We start from the raw sequence: 19,232 nt of genomic DNA, 5'->3' as shown, positions 1-19,232 counted from the left end.
CTGTGTTACTTTTGTACTGGTGCTACCTACTTGTTACGGCTCTACAACCTTTCTGCAGTTTCATGACATATTTCCTAGGTGTTGCTATTTCCTTCATCTTCTGATTGTTTTCTTGTTGAGAGTTCCAGAAGTAATATTATGGCGAAATGATGATGTCATTACAAATTGAACCATTGTTGATCATGAATTTCAGCTAAATTCTCTGAACGAACATGAGCCTTACAAACAAATACGGACTTGCGATCTGATGCTGCTCTTACAGAAACCAGGCAAGTTGATGAGGTGTCTTGCTGAAATTTCCCATGTTCACCTTACATTATATACCAACCTTTATACTACTGCTATACAATGAAAATATTTATATTGAGGACATATACCACTTTGTCTGAAAACACTGCTGTTGGAGTATCCAGAGATAGTGGTGCCACCTAATCTGGTAGTAAAGGCTCAGTAGTCATCGAAATAACTGGGCAGCGGCTCATCTTTTCTGGATTTGCGCCTGCTGAGGATGGACTTGAGGAACTTCCTGCCCTTCTTTGGGGTATGCTCACCATCCATAGTGTCTTTGCTCCTGTCAGCTTGTGACCTCAGTGGTGCCAATTTCTTGGGCTGCGAGGTGGTCTGCATTTTCAGTAACAAGAGATGAAAATGCATGTGTTATGTACAATTGTACATCATTTCTTGGAAGACTCCGTCTCAAGACCGTGTAATTACCTGAACCCTGACACTTGACGTCTTGAGCAAGGATGCCTTTTTTGAGACCGATCCGGACCTTGTCAATGGAGTCGCTGAAGGTATTGGCGAATCTGATCGCCTATCTGCTTTCCGTAAGCATATTGAGTACCGAACATGAGTCAATTGATCATCATATAAAACTGTATGAGCAGACCAGGATCCTTTTTGCGATCATCTTCTGGAACTGGCTGCTCATTGCTCAAAAAAGAAAAAAAAACTGGGTTGCTGGAATGAGCTGCTCAAGTATTGATTGCTGTACCTCTGTTGGTGGGTATAGCAGTCTCAGATGGTGGCACGGAATGGGAACGCTGTGCTGGTGACGCTGAACGTGCACGCTGTGAAGGTGCACGGGCAATTGATCGCAACTTGCTGCAAACATTAGAAATTTCAGTTTGTCAATCTAGCTGCGAACAGAGAGGCAATGCGAAAAGATTTCCAAGCTTTTGTTTGTACATCGTGGACTGACCTGAATGAAGGCTGCTTCTCTTTGGCTTTTGGTTGGGCTGCTGATGCAACACATTTCAGGTAAGTACGAAGTTAACACATATGGTCTTTGTTCATTGGTTAATTGAAGCGACGGATTATTGCAAGATATGAAGAGTCCATTCTTACCACTGAATACTTGATGCATCTGCGCAGTCCTGCTTGTGACCTTGTTCATCTCCCTGAAGTTGGGCACGGCACTGGGCATTGACTGGTTTCCAGCTGAAATTTGCGAAATGGAATTGAAATACCTCACCAGAATAAATTATAAATCATCTCTTGCTTTCATAATGTGCTGAAAAGTGAGGATACCTATATTTTGTTTACCTGGCAAGATGTATCTCTTGTGATACTTAGGGGCAGTGATAACCAAGGATTGCTGTGAAAGGCCTTCTCTGTCCATGCAGGCTTGGCTAACTTGAGTTCTCTGAAACCAGCCACTTCATTAAAACCAACTCAAAGAGAGAGATGATGGGACTAATACAGATTCCAGGATGAGTTGCTTCTGAAACCTGCTGGATGCAGGAGACCCGGAGATTGGCGTCGGCGACCTCACCGAACCTTTGGTCGATGAGGCTGGAGACCTTGAATGATATGGAGCCCAGGTGGTCAACGGTGTTGACAAGGGCCTTCACGGCGTACTCCTTGAGGTTGCTCATCACCCTATGCATCCAGATTATCGGTAAATTCAGAGCATTATAAGCCTCAACGAGTGAAAAAGGTTAAGTGCAAGTGCATTCTGCTTGCAATTTTGCTTGGTGATCTCGTGTAGGAAATGGGAGGGATGGAGCATGGGTGTAGCACATACGCCTGCTTCCCCTCTTCCTGCATGTAGGCAAGTTCGAAGTACTCGGCGGCGGAGTAGAGCTGCGACCTTAGAGTCTTGAGATCCTGCAATTGCATATTGCAATGAGTGATGCTAACGATCAGTTTGAACAGTCAATGCAATCTTGTTTGAACTAGTCAGAAAGCAAGATATGTAGTTGTTTGGAAAGGCAGAACAAAAGTAGAGGGAGAAGAGAAGATGAATGCAGGAACACGAATCTGGATGAAGGATGAGCTGACCTTGATGGTGTCGGAGAAGATGAGGGTCTCCTGCATCTGCACCTCCTCCAGCGTGCTGCTCATCCCTGCAATGCCGACGCCTCTGCTCCCTAAGGACCCCACGGCCTCCACCATTCTTGCCAACTTAAACGAACTCCTCTGTTTTGCTTCTGTCTGTATTCCTCCTGGTTCCCTCTTTGATCCGAGAGCCAACTTAAATGAACAAGAACGCGAAGAATGTTTCGACGATTATGACGAAGAAGGCTAGAAGCATTGATGGGGAGGAACTCAACGTCGTGCTGGGAGGAAGACCATGAGGTGTTCGGGGGAAGAAGGCAAGCATGTCATGATCACGACGGATATTTAAGTATTTAACAAGCAGTAGGAATAGTTGTTGTGATGCCCCGGCAGTGGCCGGAACAGCCTTATATAATAATGCAATTCAAGGCAAAGCCAATGTGACAAGCGACGATTGCCTCTGCTTCTGCTACTATTTTTTTACCGGATGGTGACTGGTGAGTGAACGAGCGGCAAAGATGGTGAATCTGATGGTCCTGACTCACTGTTAGTCAGTCCCAACTTTATGGTGGCAATCACTTCCAGTGTACTATCATCAGCTCATCAGGTCCTGATCAAGGTGACCCCTGCATCAACTGCCATGAACAGTCTGCAGCAGGGTGAAGTGAATTTGGTAGGGACGACATCCAGGGACCGGTTTACCTCGGTGCTCTTCAGTTGGTTAAGCAGTCAAGATGGATGGGCCTAGCTCGCTCACACCGACTGTGATGCAGTTGATGAAAAGCTCCAAAGGATGGGATTTCGTTGGGATGCTGAACTGAACTCTTCTTTCTCACCTTTCTTCTCTTTCTATCCCTGTGCTCATGGCCATCATTTCTGCCCCATGCATATGGGCCCTCCTTATGAGTTTTATCTATTTTTTGGGGGGTAAAAACCCCCAACATCCTTATGAGTCATCAACACCTCGCTTCCATCATAAGCACGCAATCAATATGTTTTTCTAAAAGAATTAGTATTTCTTTTGCTATTATCAGCAAATGACACTGTTATCTTGTAGTACATCCCTTTTTTTCCTTTGAAACGTACAAATAAATTTTTGTCTGTAATTTTCATATGTGCACTATATATACCCCAACAAGATCCAACGGAAGTGCTCATCCGTAAAATTTAGGAAAGAGCTGTAGAAAGACAAGCCTTGGGAACAGTGCATCATCACGCATGGGATTTACAAATGTCTCAGATGTTTGGGACATGATTAGCTTTAAGCAAAGCGAAAAGCCCTGCGTCGTCCTCTCACTCCCATCCCATCCCATCCCACCACCCCATGCCACGAGGTTTACGATCGATTTCACCTTGCTTTTTCCTGTTCGTTTTTTGTCCTTTTTCTTTCCTCGGTTTCAGATGATGGATGCCTGCTGCCATCTGGATCATGTGTGTCCGTGATGGGTGTACGCGGATCTGCCAATAAATTCAACGGGGAACTGGCGCACTTCGCGCCGGATCAGGGTGCTGGATGGACGGATGGATTGAAGAGGTCCGTGTGGTGACAGTCCGGCGCTTCCTTTTGTTGGGTTCGTCAGGTGCCGAAGTCCTAGCCTCCTAGCAAATGGCTGTGTCGCTGCCACTTTCGATGTGTGTCGTTAGCTATTTGTCGCCCCCACGATGCCTCTAGCTTCAGTCATGCCTGTACACAATCTTCGCCACGTTTACTTTATTGTTTTTATTTTTGTAAAACTACTGGGCCCGTTTGTTTCAGAGAATTCCAATTCTTTCTGTGAAGGTGCTTGTGCACGTTTTTTAGTAAGATTGGGAGAATTACAATTCAATTCCATATAAAATTTTAAATAGATCATTCTACATGATTCCATTCAGGTAGAAATAAATTGAACGTGTTTATTCTATAAGAGTTAACATTTTTAACAAGGTCTGAGCATTTTTTTCATCAAAAAAACAAGATCTGAGCATTTTGCAGATCAGGCCGGATCGGGGCAGGCGAAAAAGGCCGATTTATTTCGGGCCTAAAACCAGTAACCAAGCCAGCCCGATGACTATAACTGGCGAGGCAAAATTGGGAGCAAGTCGGTCGGGCTTGGCCGGGCCGCCCACCATTTTTACTGCCAAAATAATTTTTTAATTGTATAGCTCGTCCCAGATGGTTTCCGGCCACCAAATTCAACTATTTGGAAATCTACAAATGTGAACAATAAACCAGTACCATACTTGGGAAAGTCGGAGATGCATGGAGCTGCAAACCCATGTCTTCGATAGTATGAGAGCATGTCCATATTTTAAAGCGTTGTGTAGTCACCGAAATATTTCTAATATTTAAACATATTGAAATGTTATGAACAATATTAATTTTCATTTTTCAATAACGATGGATTAATGGGGCTATGGCTTATAGCACGATGGAGGCGCCAAAGAGTACATCCTAGTTTCCAGGCTTTATATACCTAAGCGCTTCCAGCACGCGGTGGCTCTATGTCACGCGCGTGATAATTCTAAGGATATTATATGGGCTAGTTAGGATAATTTTGGCCCATGTAAGCAGGCTGGCTGCTGTTGTGCTGGCTGGCTGACTGCTATTGTTGTTGGTGCTGCTCTTGTTTGCTAGCGATAAAGAATAAGCAAGTCCATTCGCATACATGTGCATGAGCACTATAACTAGAGATGGACGCTATGTTAGATTATTAGTTGTCCATGCATGTTTCATGCATGCAAATAATCTGTCTTTTTTTCTTTTATGTTTTACTTTTCTTTTCCATCTATCATTTTATTTCTCTTTGTTTCTCATGTTCTTTTCTTCTATTTCCTATAAGCAGGCCTGTTCACATACATATACATGTGCATTAGTATTATCAGGCTAAATAGAGATTAACGTCATGTTAGATTATTAATTATCCATGCATGATGCATCCATGCAACTGATCCGTCTTTTTTATATATTTTTTTATCTATTTTTCTATTTATCTTTATTTCTTATATTCTTTTCTTCTCTTTCTTATTCCTTTTCTTTGAATTTTTATTCTCCTTTACTCCTTTTTCTTATTTTTATGTGATGTTGATGCATTGTTATTCGTGTAAATTTATTTATCTGTGTGTAACTAATTTATTCGTAATGCTAAATTATTTGTTCGCTTATATAGACTAAATTGTTCGGTGACTCATTTGTTCATGATATTCATTTTCTATTAGTTATACTATACAATCAAATATTCGTGATGTTTAATATTTTGTTCGTAGTATATTATTATTTGTTCATTATATTTAATTTTTTTATACATAATAAGCATTTATTCATACAAAATAATTATTTCTTCTTGTTGTTAAAATATTTGTTCCCAGTAGCCGAAATTAATTAATTATTATTATAAAATGATTTTTAAAATATCATGCAAACATAGGCAAGTGTGATCTTATTTTGAAGATCGTGTCATAGGAAATATAATAGTGCAATCAAAATTTAATTTGGATGCTCGGTTTAATACTTATAGCTTTTTTTAGTTTCGAATTTGCATGCACGTGGGTGACATTATCATCTTTGTCTTTTTCGCATGAACAGAATCTCTTCCCTCTTTAGGACCAAGCTATGCATGGAAACGGTCTAGCAGTTAGGACTAAAAGAATATGTATATATATATATTACAATAAATGGTCCCGCGCAGCCCATAACATGTCGGTAGGGAGCGGCAGCTTTAGGCGACAAAGGTGTTTTGCATCACCTGAAGTGATGCATAGCTGCCCCCCCTCTTAGCATATTGCATTGACACTAGGTAAAGTTTTGCTACAGCACATGCAAAATGATGTCGATTTGCCGTGGGACATCGAGGAAAAAGGTGTAATGAGCCGTTTAAATTTCCCAAAGGCACCACCTTTATTAGAATATTGATTTTCTGGTGGAGCAGGAGAGAGAAATAGAATAAAAGGATAGAAATACCCCAGACCCACTAGCCAAATGTCATCTTCCTTCTCCCGCCAGGAGCGGAGCGGGGCCAAATCCACGCCTAGGGTCACTCAGTGGAGAAGATTTGCTAGATGGGCTGGACCGCTTATACTACAGTAGCTACAATGTGGAGAAATTGGCCCAACGTCTAGGCCCATGGCCCTATTGGCCTAGGTCTTCCTCCGCCACTATCTCCCGCCATCCCTCCCCTTTCTCTTTGTCTCAATAACTCCATGCTCCCTTACTGACATACTGTGGCACATACAGCGGTAGCCGCAACTGACGTCCACCGAGGCTCGCATGCCTTACATAGAAACAGGTGCTGACACATCAGCACCAGCACCACCACACGCCCTGCACTCTCACTTTTGCTTACCGGGGACGCTGTGGCCACGCTGCGCCGACGTCTGTGCCCTCAACAAAGTAGCAGGACTTCGCTTCGTCCGCGGCAAGGGGGTCAAAGCCATCCTCGGCGAGTTGCACTGGGGCGCCAGTGCTGCAGAGGAGGGTGTCGAGTGCGGCGTGGAACCCCATAGCAATGGTCACACAATGATGCACCATGTTTGGCTCTTGGTGGCGGCCTGCTTCAGCCACTCCTCGAGATCCGCAGTGGGGCGTCCAGCTCCACCTTTTTCTCCCAACGACAATTGTTTCTGAATCTTGCAATCAAATCCCTCCAGTTGAAATTGTAGGTTGTTTTGATATTTTTAAATAAATAGCTTTTAATATGCACCTACATACATATTATGTCTAGATGCATAGCAAAAGCTATGCATCTAAATTTGCCAAAACAACCTACAATTTGGAACGGAGTACCATCTAACAATTTTGTAGAGTTTTTTTTCTAGAACCACCATATTAACGTTTTCGAAGTTTCTTGCCATCCATGCTGAACACTAAAATTCCTTTCATTGTTTGAATCTTTTATGTCATCATGACCGAAAAAATGAACCCCTAACGTAATAGATATCTTATGCACTTAAGTGAACTAATGTATTGATGCCATTAAAGATTCAAATGAGCTATATATTAACCCTTGAATTCTGTAGTATTTGAGGCAATGAACTAATGTATTGATGCCTTAGATATTATGAACTTCAGCTTCACTACAAGCCTCGCATTCTACCAGTAGTCTGGTATGCCTCCATAACACACAATCACGTAAGAGTAGTGTCAGCATAAGTAAGAGAATGAGTCAAAATAGGGGAAGCAAGTGAAGATAGAGGAAGTAAGTAGTTCAAGGAAGTATACAAAGTAGATAGAATTGTTTAGAACTTCCTAAATCTAACAATCATGTCTAGGGATCATGCTACGGTCAAGTACTACTCTAATACCAGGTGAAATGAACCAGATTGCGGTATTACCAGAATCAATAGATACCCCGTACAAAACTCATTTTAGAAGACTATCACCTCCATACATAGCGATAAACATCACATGGGATTATTACATAATCCAGAGGATTGCAATATGGGTTTGATACATGCCCTTTGGCTAAACGAGAAAAGAGAAATCCAGCAAAAATGGTAGCTAAGCTTTAGGCTTCAACTCCTTCTTAGTGATATCACTTCATAGGCATCCTTGAGCATAGCACTACACCCATATGTCGTACCAACCGTCATGGTTGAACTCATGCTTGGAATCTGACCCTGTAGTTGCACAAACTATCCCCAAGAAATGGTATAGGCTCATTTCACCATCCGCAATGTGCAAACTTTGAGTGGACTATAACTAGTATAAAAATTACAACGATTGGCTTAGGTTTTCTATGCACAAGGAGCAAGAAAAAGAGTAATTCCATTGTTCACATCTCCAAGACACGGGCCATCCCGGCACTCTAGGTTCCCGGTCAACACACACCTTGATGGAGGCAGACCGTCGGGTACCCTACGAAGAATGATCCGGATCTCCAGGAGATAGGCCCAGGTGACACTCGAGGCGTGCGGTTTACGCGTACCAGTTGACGTGGACCACAAGTTTCACCCTAAATAAGCTAGATCTTAGCTGGATTCTTCGATCATGTACTAGTAATTTTACCCAACTTGTTTCCTGGTAAAACAAACCTACAGGTAGATCCTGCTAGTCTTCAGACACACCAAATAGGAACCCTAGCCCATAGCTCGCTGTAGAATTGTGATTTGTCGAGTAGAAGCAATACAATCTACCATCCACACATAGGACATAGGGTATTACACTCCGTGTAGTCCAAACATGTTCAATCCTTGCATCTTCGCATCCATCGAAATTCTTACCTCTGCGATCCCCACTCCTTCAAATCTACCACCTAGGCATATCCTTAGTGGGCTTGCCAGACTAGAAATCCGACACACCTTTCAACAAATGCAAGTCGATGTGAGAGCTTGCTCCCCTCACATTGCAGTCGTTCGAAGATAGGAAGTAACCACTAGAGGGAAGTAGAAATTAAGTAACTCTACTCTAGTTGGAGTAACAAACTGTATGGTTGTCCATGATTGAGGATACGGTTATACGTATAGTTTTTACTCTACCAAGGTTGTATTGCTACACCCACTAAAAACGAAGCGAGTTGGAGATCAGCCGACTGAACGATGCCCCATCGGTTGAAGGCATTAGTAGTTACGGTACCATCCTGCTTTTGGATATTGGGCACATTCTCCAGCACAAGGTCACCTCAGGACAATGACCTCTCTGCCGTAGGCCGCTCGGGGACATAGAAAATTAGGGGATGTGAGGTCAGCACCTCCTCCCCCTACATTGATACTATATCCGCTTGCAGGATTGGTACTGCACTTGCTAGCATCAGGCCGGACCCATCCTCATACTGGGAGAAGGATTGTTAGTATTTTTTACGGTCATAGATAAATCTGCAAGCGCACGTCTATACCATCATAGGATTTTACTCGTGAGTATCCATGGTGCCATATTTATATTTTTGTAGGCAAGATGACAATTAAAGAATTACTAAGTTAACGATTAAATCTCGATTGAGTATCTAATGTACAAACAGGGGTAAGTATAATATGATATGGAGGTAGTGTGACACACAAGATAACTCAAGCTCAACAAGAAAATTTAGGTAGGGAGAAAGGTAGAAGAGAACTATTAAGGACTTATGTACTCCTTATCTAAACATGCACAGTTTATATTGTACACACATACACATACGCATACACATACATATACACATGATTAGGACCCAGCTTTAGACTCCCAGGCACTACCGAGAGACCAGATCGGAACGTAATAGGCGGAGGAGTCACCAGCCCATCACGACTAATTTATGGACCTCTTATGTCCTACCTGAACGTGGAGGATTATGGAGGACGGATATGGCTATCACCATCTTCCGCCTACCTCTACAAACATGGGTAGATCCACATCCAGCAACGCTTAACCAACCAAGGCCACATGCCTGCATTAAAAGTGATACTCTAGTACCCCGTGTTGAGCCACGATCCCCCGGATCGACACACATTGCACAAGAGCAAACATGATGAATACTGGACCGATGTCATGGCACTAAATTTACACGTCTAATCATGCAAGGTATATGGTACAAGTATAAACTAACTAAGGGACATACATCTGACACATCAGTATATGAACCATGCATATCTAAAGATAAGGAAGATAACTCTATTAAACATATCTGAGAATTACAAAGAGAGAAAAGTAATAAAGCCAAACCACTCTCTCTTGGCAATCCCAGGAACTCGAGCTAGAGCTACTTCAGCCTAAACTTCACTAGCTTAAGGAATAATTGCAAGAGACAAGAGTGATTGAGCTTCTTGGCGTGTGTCCTAAATGGAGCCCCCTCCCTTGTAATTATAGCCTTGAGTAAGGCGATTCTGGTCGGTAATTCAGGTAGGTGCAGGCGTAACCAACTTTAGTAGGCCACCAGGAGCTGACATGTGCTGGCCGGGGGTGAATGGGCCCACCACTAGTTCGGCCAAACCAAGGGCATCGCCTCTGGCCACCGTTTTTGGCAGGGAGGCTGGCAAGTGTGCCTCAAGGTTGGTTGTCCTAGCCTAGCGCTAAAGTAGTCGGTTTTAGTCGAGTTGTAGGCCCTTTGATCCATGGGAGGTTGAGGTGGCAACATGTGATTTGTCGGAGTTGTGCTTCTTGCCAGTTTGGTTGTGTTTTCTACTTGAATGTACTCAATACCCTACATACCAATAAAATCTAGGGGACATATGAAAAAAATATTATTCTAAACTAATATGCATGTAAGAAATATTAGCTCTCCATTATTTCCCTTTATTTTCTGATCAAATTGATAGGCGATTTTGGTACTTAACGACCGTCAACAATGATGTGCACATTTGACATAGTCCCATGAGGCATAATTACACCCACTCTATCCTTAGCGTCACCATCCCAAAGTGTATCCACCACAGTGGTCCGCAACTGCATCCATTATAGGTTTTGCCACCAACTCCTCAACTAAAAGTATCCACCAAGTGTATTGTACCTGGAATAGGTACTCTGTAGAGTGTACCCAAACACACACTCCAAGCACCCAATCTGAGGATTGGATTAAGCTATGCTTGCCCACAAATAAATCTGCAAGCGTACAGATACCATTGTAACTTTCATCCAATAGTATTCCAGGGTATGGTATCCACTGAGAAACGTGTGTATACTCTCTAAGGTTCAGGTTCATCCAAGAACACCACACTGGCTAGAGGAAAGGGGTAGACAGGATTCCTAAGGCTTAGAATTCAAAGGCAAGATAGGACTGTCCTAGTTGTTTACTTCGGGCTACTGGTTTTGCTGGATAAGATCAGGTTTGCTCTAGTAATACGGCACTGGGATATACCCAAACAGGGAAGGTTATGCTAGATGGATAAAGCTGTGACCTTCTGCTGCCTACCCCATCTAACCATGGGATATACCACAACCAACAGGTAAAGTCTAGTCTAGACACCACGTCTATACCGTCTTTTACTAACTCTAGGCTTAGCTTTAGACTAGAGCACCCACTAAACTAGTAAACTATTAATTTAGTAAACAACTAAGGAACTAGAACTATTACTTAACTAAGAAACTAAAGCACAAAAGAAGTCACGAACACTTACTTTGATTGATAAGCATCCATCGAGGTACAAGCCGGAAAAGACTACCGACAAACCCAACACTTCCCCGACTTCCCCTCACTCTCTCCTTATTTTCTAACACCGCCTAGGCAGCACTACACCTCTAGAATGAGCCTAGAGCTCATGTACGAACTTGAGAGCACAAAGGGGAGCAATGTGAATGTGTGTCTCATTTAGGAGCCCCTCCTCTAATACTTATATCCTTGTCACAACAGCTCTTGGTCGGCGAAATAGCTGAAGTCACCTAGAACCGACCTTGAGGAGCAATAAGGAGTTACCACATGCAAGGGAAAGGTCGATGGTGACAAAACTGGTTCGGCCGAACCAGTATAACCGTCATTGGCCACGGCCTTTGATAGGGTCACTGGTATGTGGTTCCTCTGGTCCATGGTGGGTGAATTGGCACTGTCCTAAGTCGGTTGCATGCTCTAGTGGACCCTTTGATCCATGTGAGGCAGAACGGATCGTTCTGATTGGTCGAAGAGGTGTTGCCTTGGATTGAGAGTGTATTTCCTTGCTCTTGAGGTGTGTTTAGGCTGTCATGTGGGTCCTTCAATCCTCGTGCTTGCTCATGATTGGTCAGTGTTTTGTGCCTTGGATTCAAAGGTATGTTTTCACTCCATTTCTGCTCAAATTCCTGCATAGCACTATTTTCTAGGGGATATGTGGAATTGACATAATTTTGCATAAATATGCGTGCAAAAAATATTAATTGTCCCAATTTTCTGATCAATTGACAGTTGAAATTGATCCGTAACTAGCATCAACACCCCCACTAAAAAGCTCTGGTCACTAACTCCTCCAAAGTACTCCAACTCATGTCAAGAAATCGTATCCATCCATCCCACATGCATGTATACACATGCAATCAAAGAATAGTATTTCATATATTTGTAAAGTGTAAATGGGAGTACAAGGTAAAGAATTACAAGTAAGGCTATGCAGATTCATAAAATCTTATGCTTAAGGTAAAGTGATAGCATTTTAGCTAACACGTGTTCAAAAAATAGGATGGACGTGAACCTTGTGGCTCTTTGTAGTTCTCAAGATACCCCTAGTGTTTGCGGCTCAATAAGCTTCTCCTCGACGGGTCCTAATATGCAAATTAAAATAAATACAAGGACCAAAGTGCAAATTACTCCAAAAGGTAGTCATAGAAGATCGAAATAACACGAATTCCTATTCTAACACGTAAGCCATGATTTTATAAGAATTATGGAATTAGTTTCATATTTCTCTAAGCTCTAATTAATTTATTATGAATTTTTAAAGAAAAAAATCTAATTATGAAATTGAATCCAAATTCTAAAAATTAGGAAAAACCACACAATGACATGTGGCAACCTCTAGCGTGCCACGTGGTGTGATGACATTAGCATGACATCATCAGGGGTCAACAGGTGCTGATATCAGCATGACCTCTGCTAGTGCCAGTGTTGACTGATCAACGTATACCAATCCATGGTCAGCATCTCCAACTCATTGCGAAACGGGCCCAACACATCCCCCCCCCTCAAGAAAAAAAAAGAAACCGAAAAAAGGATAAAGCCCAAGGCTAATGGGCCGGTCCGGTTATATCTGACCTGAGGATCCACGGGTTTACACAGGAAGGTTTAGTGGTGCATATATACTTGGCATAATGGTCTGATGGCCCGATGGCCAGGTGGCTCAAGGCCCCTGGTCTCTGGGCCTAGGCGGGCAGAGGCACCAGTGGACCCTCCGCTCGGGGAGTGCTTATGCGTCACTGCAGGTGACAAAATCTGGACTCATTACCTGAAGAGCTTCGCGGGCCACCAGTTCTATAACCCACGAGTACGACGGCCCACAGTACCTTCTTCTTCCTCATGTCGCCTGAGTTTGCCCCCGTGCCGCCCTCTAGCTTCGTCTTCGGCGGCAGGAGCCGCCAGATCCGCCGCCGCTGACCCACCCAACCTGACTCCATCTCTCCCCCGCGCCGCCCTCCTTCATCGTCTCCGGCAACGGGCTCACCATCACCAGCCACCATCGGAGACTCGCCACCACTGTCCACCGCTGCCTAATCTAGCTTCACGCCATCACGCCCCCGCCTCCTCCCCCGTCCACTGGATATCTCCCGCTACACGCGGCCGGCGGGGCCCACAACACGCCGCCACTCCGGCTACCCTCCACCCAAGACCTCCCTCTACAACCAGGATGTTAGAACCTCGCCGGAGGCCCAGGCAAGCCAGACCCCGAAACCCGAACCTCCCTAACCCTAGCCATGGCAGGATGAGCAGAGGCAACATCGAGGAAGAAGATGGGGAACGCTTGGACCGTCGTGGGCCATGTGAAAGAGAACGAAATAGGCACGCGCGTGGGTGATGGATCACGGATTTGTAGCACAAGCGACATATAGTCGCGGCGGTCTGCTCGAGCTGACGGTACACGTGGGGTGTTTGGCCAATGGCCTGTATGTCGGCACGTGCATGGATTGCGATGCTGCGCTATGGCCTGCTAGGTTCTGTGCCCACGTTGCCATGGCACCGAGGTGGATCAATGCTAAGGCCTTTAGGCCTGGTGGGGAAGAACGCGAGCATGCGTAAAGTTACAGGTTTTCGAGCGGGTCCGTGAAATTTGGTGCGCATCCGCATGGTTCACCATAGCCGTGACATGACCATGCTTGCCTGCATGCATTGGTGTCATGAGCCCGCGATAGGGGCATGGTTGCAACAAGGGCTTCGGCATGCAAGGTTTCTGCAAAAATGGGCAGCACGAAGGCCAAGCTAAGGCTTGGGTGGCTTGTGGATGCGGAAGGTTCAACGGCGTCACTCGACTTACCGTGAGCATATGGGGGAGAGGCATGGGTGGTTGGCTAGGCTCGCCATAGGGCTACGTGAAGAGGTAGCGATGTGGGAAAATGGCGATACGGCAGTAAGTCATCGCGGGCAGACCTGGAGTAGATGCGGCGGCTCTGCAATCGAGATTGGCGGTGCTCCCTCCTCCTTCTTCCTCCCTTGCTTCTTGTGCTTCTAGGTGGTGGCAGGTGGAGAGGGGAAAACCCCAAGAGCTCTAGGGTTAGGGTCCGACAACATGGGAGGTTTAAGTAGATGCAACGCTGGGGCTTGGTGGCTGGATATGAGGCTGGTGCAGCTCGGCGTTCGAGCCAGGATGCGTGGTATGCATCCCTTGCAAACGCAGCAGCCAAGGCTAGAAGCGAGTAGGTGTAAAGGAATCGTGCGAGGATTGGCGGCCACGACTCCATATTGTTACGGTATTTTGTAGCAGAGCACGAAGTCACCGGTCGTAGGAGAGAAAGGGAAACAGGGGAGTTAGGTGGCTAGCATGCGAGCCCTGCTAGTCAGTCGCCCCGGATGCAGGATGAGGATAAGGATGGAGAGGCTGGCACGCCGGCGGTGCTGGGTTGGACCTCATTTGGGCCGGCCGGCGAGGCGGTGGGGTGCGCTGGACCGGTTATGGTGGTGTCGGGCAGGCCGGTTATTTACTGTTGTTATATTAATCTTTCTCATATTTTTCTCATTGAATTTTAGGAGAAGGATATTACAATCTCATATGTGTCAATAATAAAATAGTAATATATATAGTATTATTTTCTCCTTATTTTTTTATCAGGTTTAAGAGAGTTTCCATGGCATGTTGATAGGCACTACAGTTCTTCTCAAATTTTTCCTACGGGATTTTGGAGAAGTTTTCCCATTATTTCTGATATTCTCAAGAATGAAGGACAAAAATTATATGAAGCTTACACAAAATAAGTTGACCAAAGAGAACATTAGAAATAATTAGGCGTATGATCAATTAGCACTAACACGTGACTAACACATGTATTAGGCTAGTTTGTATCCAAGTGCTAATGGGCGAAACTGCTAAACTTTAGCACTAGCTCATCCAAACGGGAGTGCTAATAGGATGGGCTAAACTTTAGCCAAGCCTTAAAAATTTTAATATGTGTATGAGTACTAATATGTGCTAATGATGAAGGACACGTCTGTACCGAACCGAAAGGGACTATCCCATCCGATCCAGCGCGGCGGTGTCCTTGGATATATATTATATAATTGGTAATGATTTTTTTACAGCCAATCGTGCATTTGCCCTATTGCACGGCAACCTAAATTTACTAACCACACCCCCCTCCCCCCGCGTAGTGGCACATGCAAGCAATTTCAAAATTTTAAAAAATTGTAATTCTTGAACCATTCATCAAATTTAAATTCCGATTGCACAATTGTATCTCTTTCGAAGAGACCTTCGAAACAGTTTCGACAATATTTTTCAAAGACACGTAATTTGCTTTATGTATAATGGAAACATACCAAAATAAATTAGTTAAAATGCTCAACTGATATGCTAAAGTTACTTATTATTAATCATGCAATATACATTTACCTACCTAACAAAGTTGTTTACCCTCATCCATTAAATGACACCAAACAATCTATCTTTACAACATGAACACCAATATCCATTTAACTAAACTCAGGTATGTGAAACAATATTTTGTAAAGCCATAAGCAGTTTTTGCAAACATCATAAGCTAATTAGAATACATTAAAATATATTTTCTCTAAAAAAATATATTATTAAAATATAGTGGTGTGAGGTCTTGTTTTGAAGTTTTTATTGAAACAAACATAACGTGTAATCAGATTTTGATTTCGATTGTCGATTTTGAAACTACGATATTTTCTCATTTTAAAATTATATGCATGCATGTGCTTACATCATTCATCTTTTTTCGTTCTCTCCTTGCCCTCACGTGCATGCATACACCTACTGTCCTATATAACTACTGTTCACTTGAGGTTAACGGAGAATCATTTTATCCATTTTCACTTCATCGCGCAGGCGGTTGCACTAGGCGGGCACCAGCGTGTCGATCAGTTGATGATCTCCGCGCCCTGCTGGCACAGCTTTGACACCAGGGTGCCCAAATCGAGGCTGGAGCAGTGGCAGAACGAGCTCCAGGGCCAAATCGAGAACATCCAGACGGCGAATCCGAGCTACACGGTACCAAATCAATCTAGATGTCCGCCAGATCGAACAAGCAGGGACCAGGTGAAAGGCACGATATTTTCAGCACCTCGGTAGAAAGTCATTTGTGCTAAGAGTTCGCTTTCTCTACGATTTTGTCCTTTTACTCTCTGAGCTACTTGTTGCACTTTACATTTCATTTTTTTTATGTTTCTATTCTCTCTCGTGGCGTCGCGTACGGTCCCTCGTGGATATGCGAGTATGGTGTAGGTTGTGTATGCGTTTCTTCGTGTCAGTGCGCCCTGTATGAGTCAGACGATGTGTAGCACGTCTCACTTGATCGATCCACGTGCCCAGGCGCGGCGCAGAGAGAGCTAATCACGCGTGTAATGTAAATACACAATTACCACCGCTAAGAGGCGAGTGAATGCGCATCATATCAGCACGAACACCGGAGGAGCGGTGAATGGCCTGTGATCCATCCATCCATCCGATCGATCGAGAGCTAGCATGCGTTGCGCCGCCGGGAGAGTGAATGGAGGGAGCTCGCTCGCTCGCTCTCGGGGCCGGCTTTGGGAAGGCGCGAACGCGCGGGCACGCGCGCGCGTGCTCCCACTATCGATCTACGCCGGCATGCAATGCCCCAGACCCCAGTAAATGCCGGGATCGGTTTCGCAGCCAGAATCCACCCAGGATCACTGCGCAGTTACTGCGCCACTACTTCTCCCGTTCCCATCATCTCTCGTCTCCTCCTCATCGATCGTTAGTGTGCCAGTATATATACAAGTGTTCCTGCCATTGCTACTGCCTGAGTGCCTGTCGTCTCCTTCCTGGGTTCGGCGTTAGAGGCCACTGCAACACGGTGGGATATCTGTAGGATCCTTCCCTCCCTCCATCTGAAGCTTTTGTTCGCTCGCTCGAATCCTTGTGGTGCTTGTTGGCGTCGGAGATGGCGCCGTGCGGCGACGGCCGCGACGACGACTGGTACCAGTACGGCCTCGACGACTTCCCTCCGCTGTGTTCGGCGCCGCCGCCGCTCGCCTTGCTGAGGTCAGTACAGACTCCTTGGATTAATTTCTTGGAGAACGGTCGCTCGATCGATCTTCGTTATCTCCTCCGGCGAGTTTAATCGACGCAATTCGATCTCTTCTCTTGCCTTCAGCGCGGAAGACTACCGTCTGCCGATCGCCGCCGCTCCTCCGCCCGGTCATCTGCGCCGCAGCGACGGCGGCGGACTCATCGAGGGCTCTTGCCACGGCGCGCTTGCGGGTGCCGCGGCAGACTGCCCGTCGTCGGCTCTGATGAGTCTGAGGTCAGTTTGTACTTTGTACTTCTACTCCAGCAATCATGGAGTCTCGCTCGGAATCGTCGTTTAGCATTCCAGAAATTATGATCTGACAGGTCAGGTCGTCGGTACTTTTCAGGGGGGACGAGAGCTACAGTTACTACGACCTGCCGATATTCTCTGCGCCACCGCCGCCGGCTGGCGAGCCGTACTTCTCCAATCAGCTCCCACGCGTACCTGTGGACGGCGCAACCGTGGGCCTCGACGACGCGCTCCTGCTGCCGTTAGGCGACATTGATCTGGAGGCCTTCGACAGTGCCGACGAGCACAAGATGATCCCGCCGGCAGGTCAGCACACCGTCGGCCAAGACTATGCAGGCGTCGACGTCGTACACGAGGATCAGAAGCCCATGGCCATCGCGGACTCTTTCCGACCAAGGGCCAATGCCTTGGAGTTGACCATGAGTCGCCATGGGGAGCACCAGAAATCAAGCTCAGTCGCGGCCGCACTAGTGCCGCCGCCGCCGCCGCCACTGCCGCGGCCGCGCGGTAGGAGGAGCGTCGACCACCGATCAGCTCCGGCGCACGGGAAGACGAGGCTGGACCACATCGGCTTCGACGAGCTCAGGAAATACTTCTACATGCCCATCACCAGGGCGGCGCGGGAGCTGAACGTGGGGCTCACCGTCCTCAAGAAGCGCTGCCGCGAGCTCGGCATCGCGCGGTGGCCTCACCGTAAAATGAAGAGCCTCAAGTCCCTCATCCTGAACGTCCAGGTGACGATCGATCGCCTCCTCCGCAACGCGCACGCTTTCTTCTCTGCACACGAACGGATCATATGCACCGATCGATGCCGCACGCATGCGTGCAGAGAGAAGCACACGATCGATTCACCGTGAATGCCGATCGAATGGCCAGTCACCATTATTCGTGCGTGATTGCGTGTGCGCGTGCGTGCAGGAGATGGGCACCGGCATGAACCCGGCGGCGGTGCAGCATGAGCTGGCGGCGCTCGAGACGTACTGCGCGCTCATGGAGGAGAACCCGGCGATCGAGCTGACGGAGCGGACCAAGAAGCTGCGGCAGGCGTGCTTCAAGGAGAGCTACAAGCGGAGGAGGGCGGCGGCCGTGAACGTGATGGATCGCATCTTCAGCTTCGACGACCACAAGTATCGTCACCCGCTGCGACCGCCGCCGCCGCCGAGCAGTGCTGAACGGCACGGCCATGGCAGCAGTTTCTTGGGCTACTGAACTGTAAGCAAGGTCGTCGTCTAAAGAAGAGTTCATATACGGACATGGGAACACGCTAGTAAGATTAACTAGCTAGGGATGGATATTATTCATGGGTGCAAATCAGTTCATGTTTTGGTTTCTATTTGCACGGGAAATGGTATTTGGGAGGCCGGCGCGCGCATCCCTGTGGCATGTGTAGTAACCCCATATGTTTATAGTAACCTTAATCAAGTAGCAAATGATGCATGGTTATCTGAGCTATGAACATGATTGAATTACTTGCTACTACGCATTGTTTCCGATGATTTTTTCATTCTGGAAAATAGTTGAATTTGCTGGGTTTCAATTCTGCATCATCTCGATCTATGTCATCATTAGATCTCCAGCTTCCAGCTTGAACTATATTGAGCAATCATGAATTTAAGTTTTAATTTATCACCTCATTTTCCCTTAAAACTGCTTCCAG

At 45.8% G+C, this 19,232-nt stretch overlaps 2 protein-coding genes across 4 annotated transcripts; one reads left to right on the top strand and one right to left on the bottom strand.

Moving 5' to 3' along the window:
- Positions 1 to 103: 103 nt before the first annotated feature.
- Positions 104 to 2,615, bottom strand: LOC112894061 (putative protein ABIL2). 3 transcript variants are annotated; one of them, XM_025961637.1, is made up of 9 exons: positions 2,284 to 2,615; positions 2,027 to 2,109; positions 1,731 to 1,881; positions 1,546 to 1,645; positions 1,348 to 1,440; positions 1,202 to 1,241; positions 995 to 1,104; positions 715 to 818; positions 104 to 621 (listed from the first exon to the last, which is right to left on the bottom strand). In XM_025961637.1, the coding sequence occupies exons 1-9, from the start codon at positions 2,395 to 2,397 to the stop codon at positions 448 to 450; spliced, it is 969 nt and encodes a 322-aa protein (XP_025817422.1). In that variant the 5' UTR covers positions 2,398 to 2,615; the 3' UTR covers positions 104 to 447. The 3 variants fall into 3 exon arrangements, with proteins under 3 accessions (XP_025817422.1, XP_025817425.1, XP_025817423.1); XM_025961640.1 differs by having other exon boundaries at positions 104 to 609; XM_025961638.1 differs by having other exon boundaries at positions 1,202 to 1,238.
- A 14,582-nt stretch (positions 2,616 to 17,197) lies between these two features.
- On the top strand, positions 17,198 to 18,784 carry LOC112892548. Its single transcript, XM_025959687.1, has 4 exons — positions 17,198 to 17,298; positions 17,411 to 17,560; positions 17,673 to 18,309; positions 18,494 to 18,784. Exons 1-4 carry the CDS (start codon positions 17,198 to 17,200, stop codon positions 18,782 to 18,784), a joined length of 1,179 nt encoding a protein of 392 aa, XP_025815472.1.
- The last annotated feature ends 448 nt before the right edge of the window (positions 18,785 to 19,232 follow it).

This window comes from Panicum hallii, chromosome 5 (assembly GCF_002211085.1).
Source record: "Panicum hallii strain FIL2 chromosome 5, PHallii_v3.1, whole genome shotgun sequence".
Classification (NCBI taxonomy): domain Eukaryota; kingdom Viridiplantae; phylum Streptophyta; class Magnoliopsida; order Poales; family Poaceae; genus Panicum; species Panicum hallii.
This window is presented reverse-complemented; position numbering and strand designations above follow the sequence as displayed.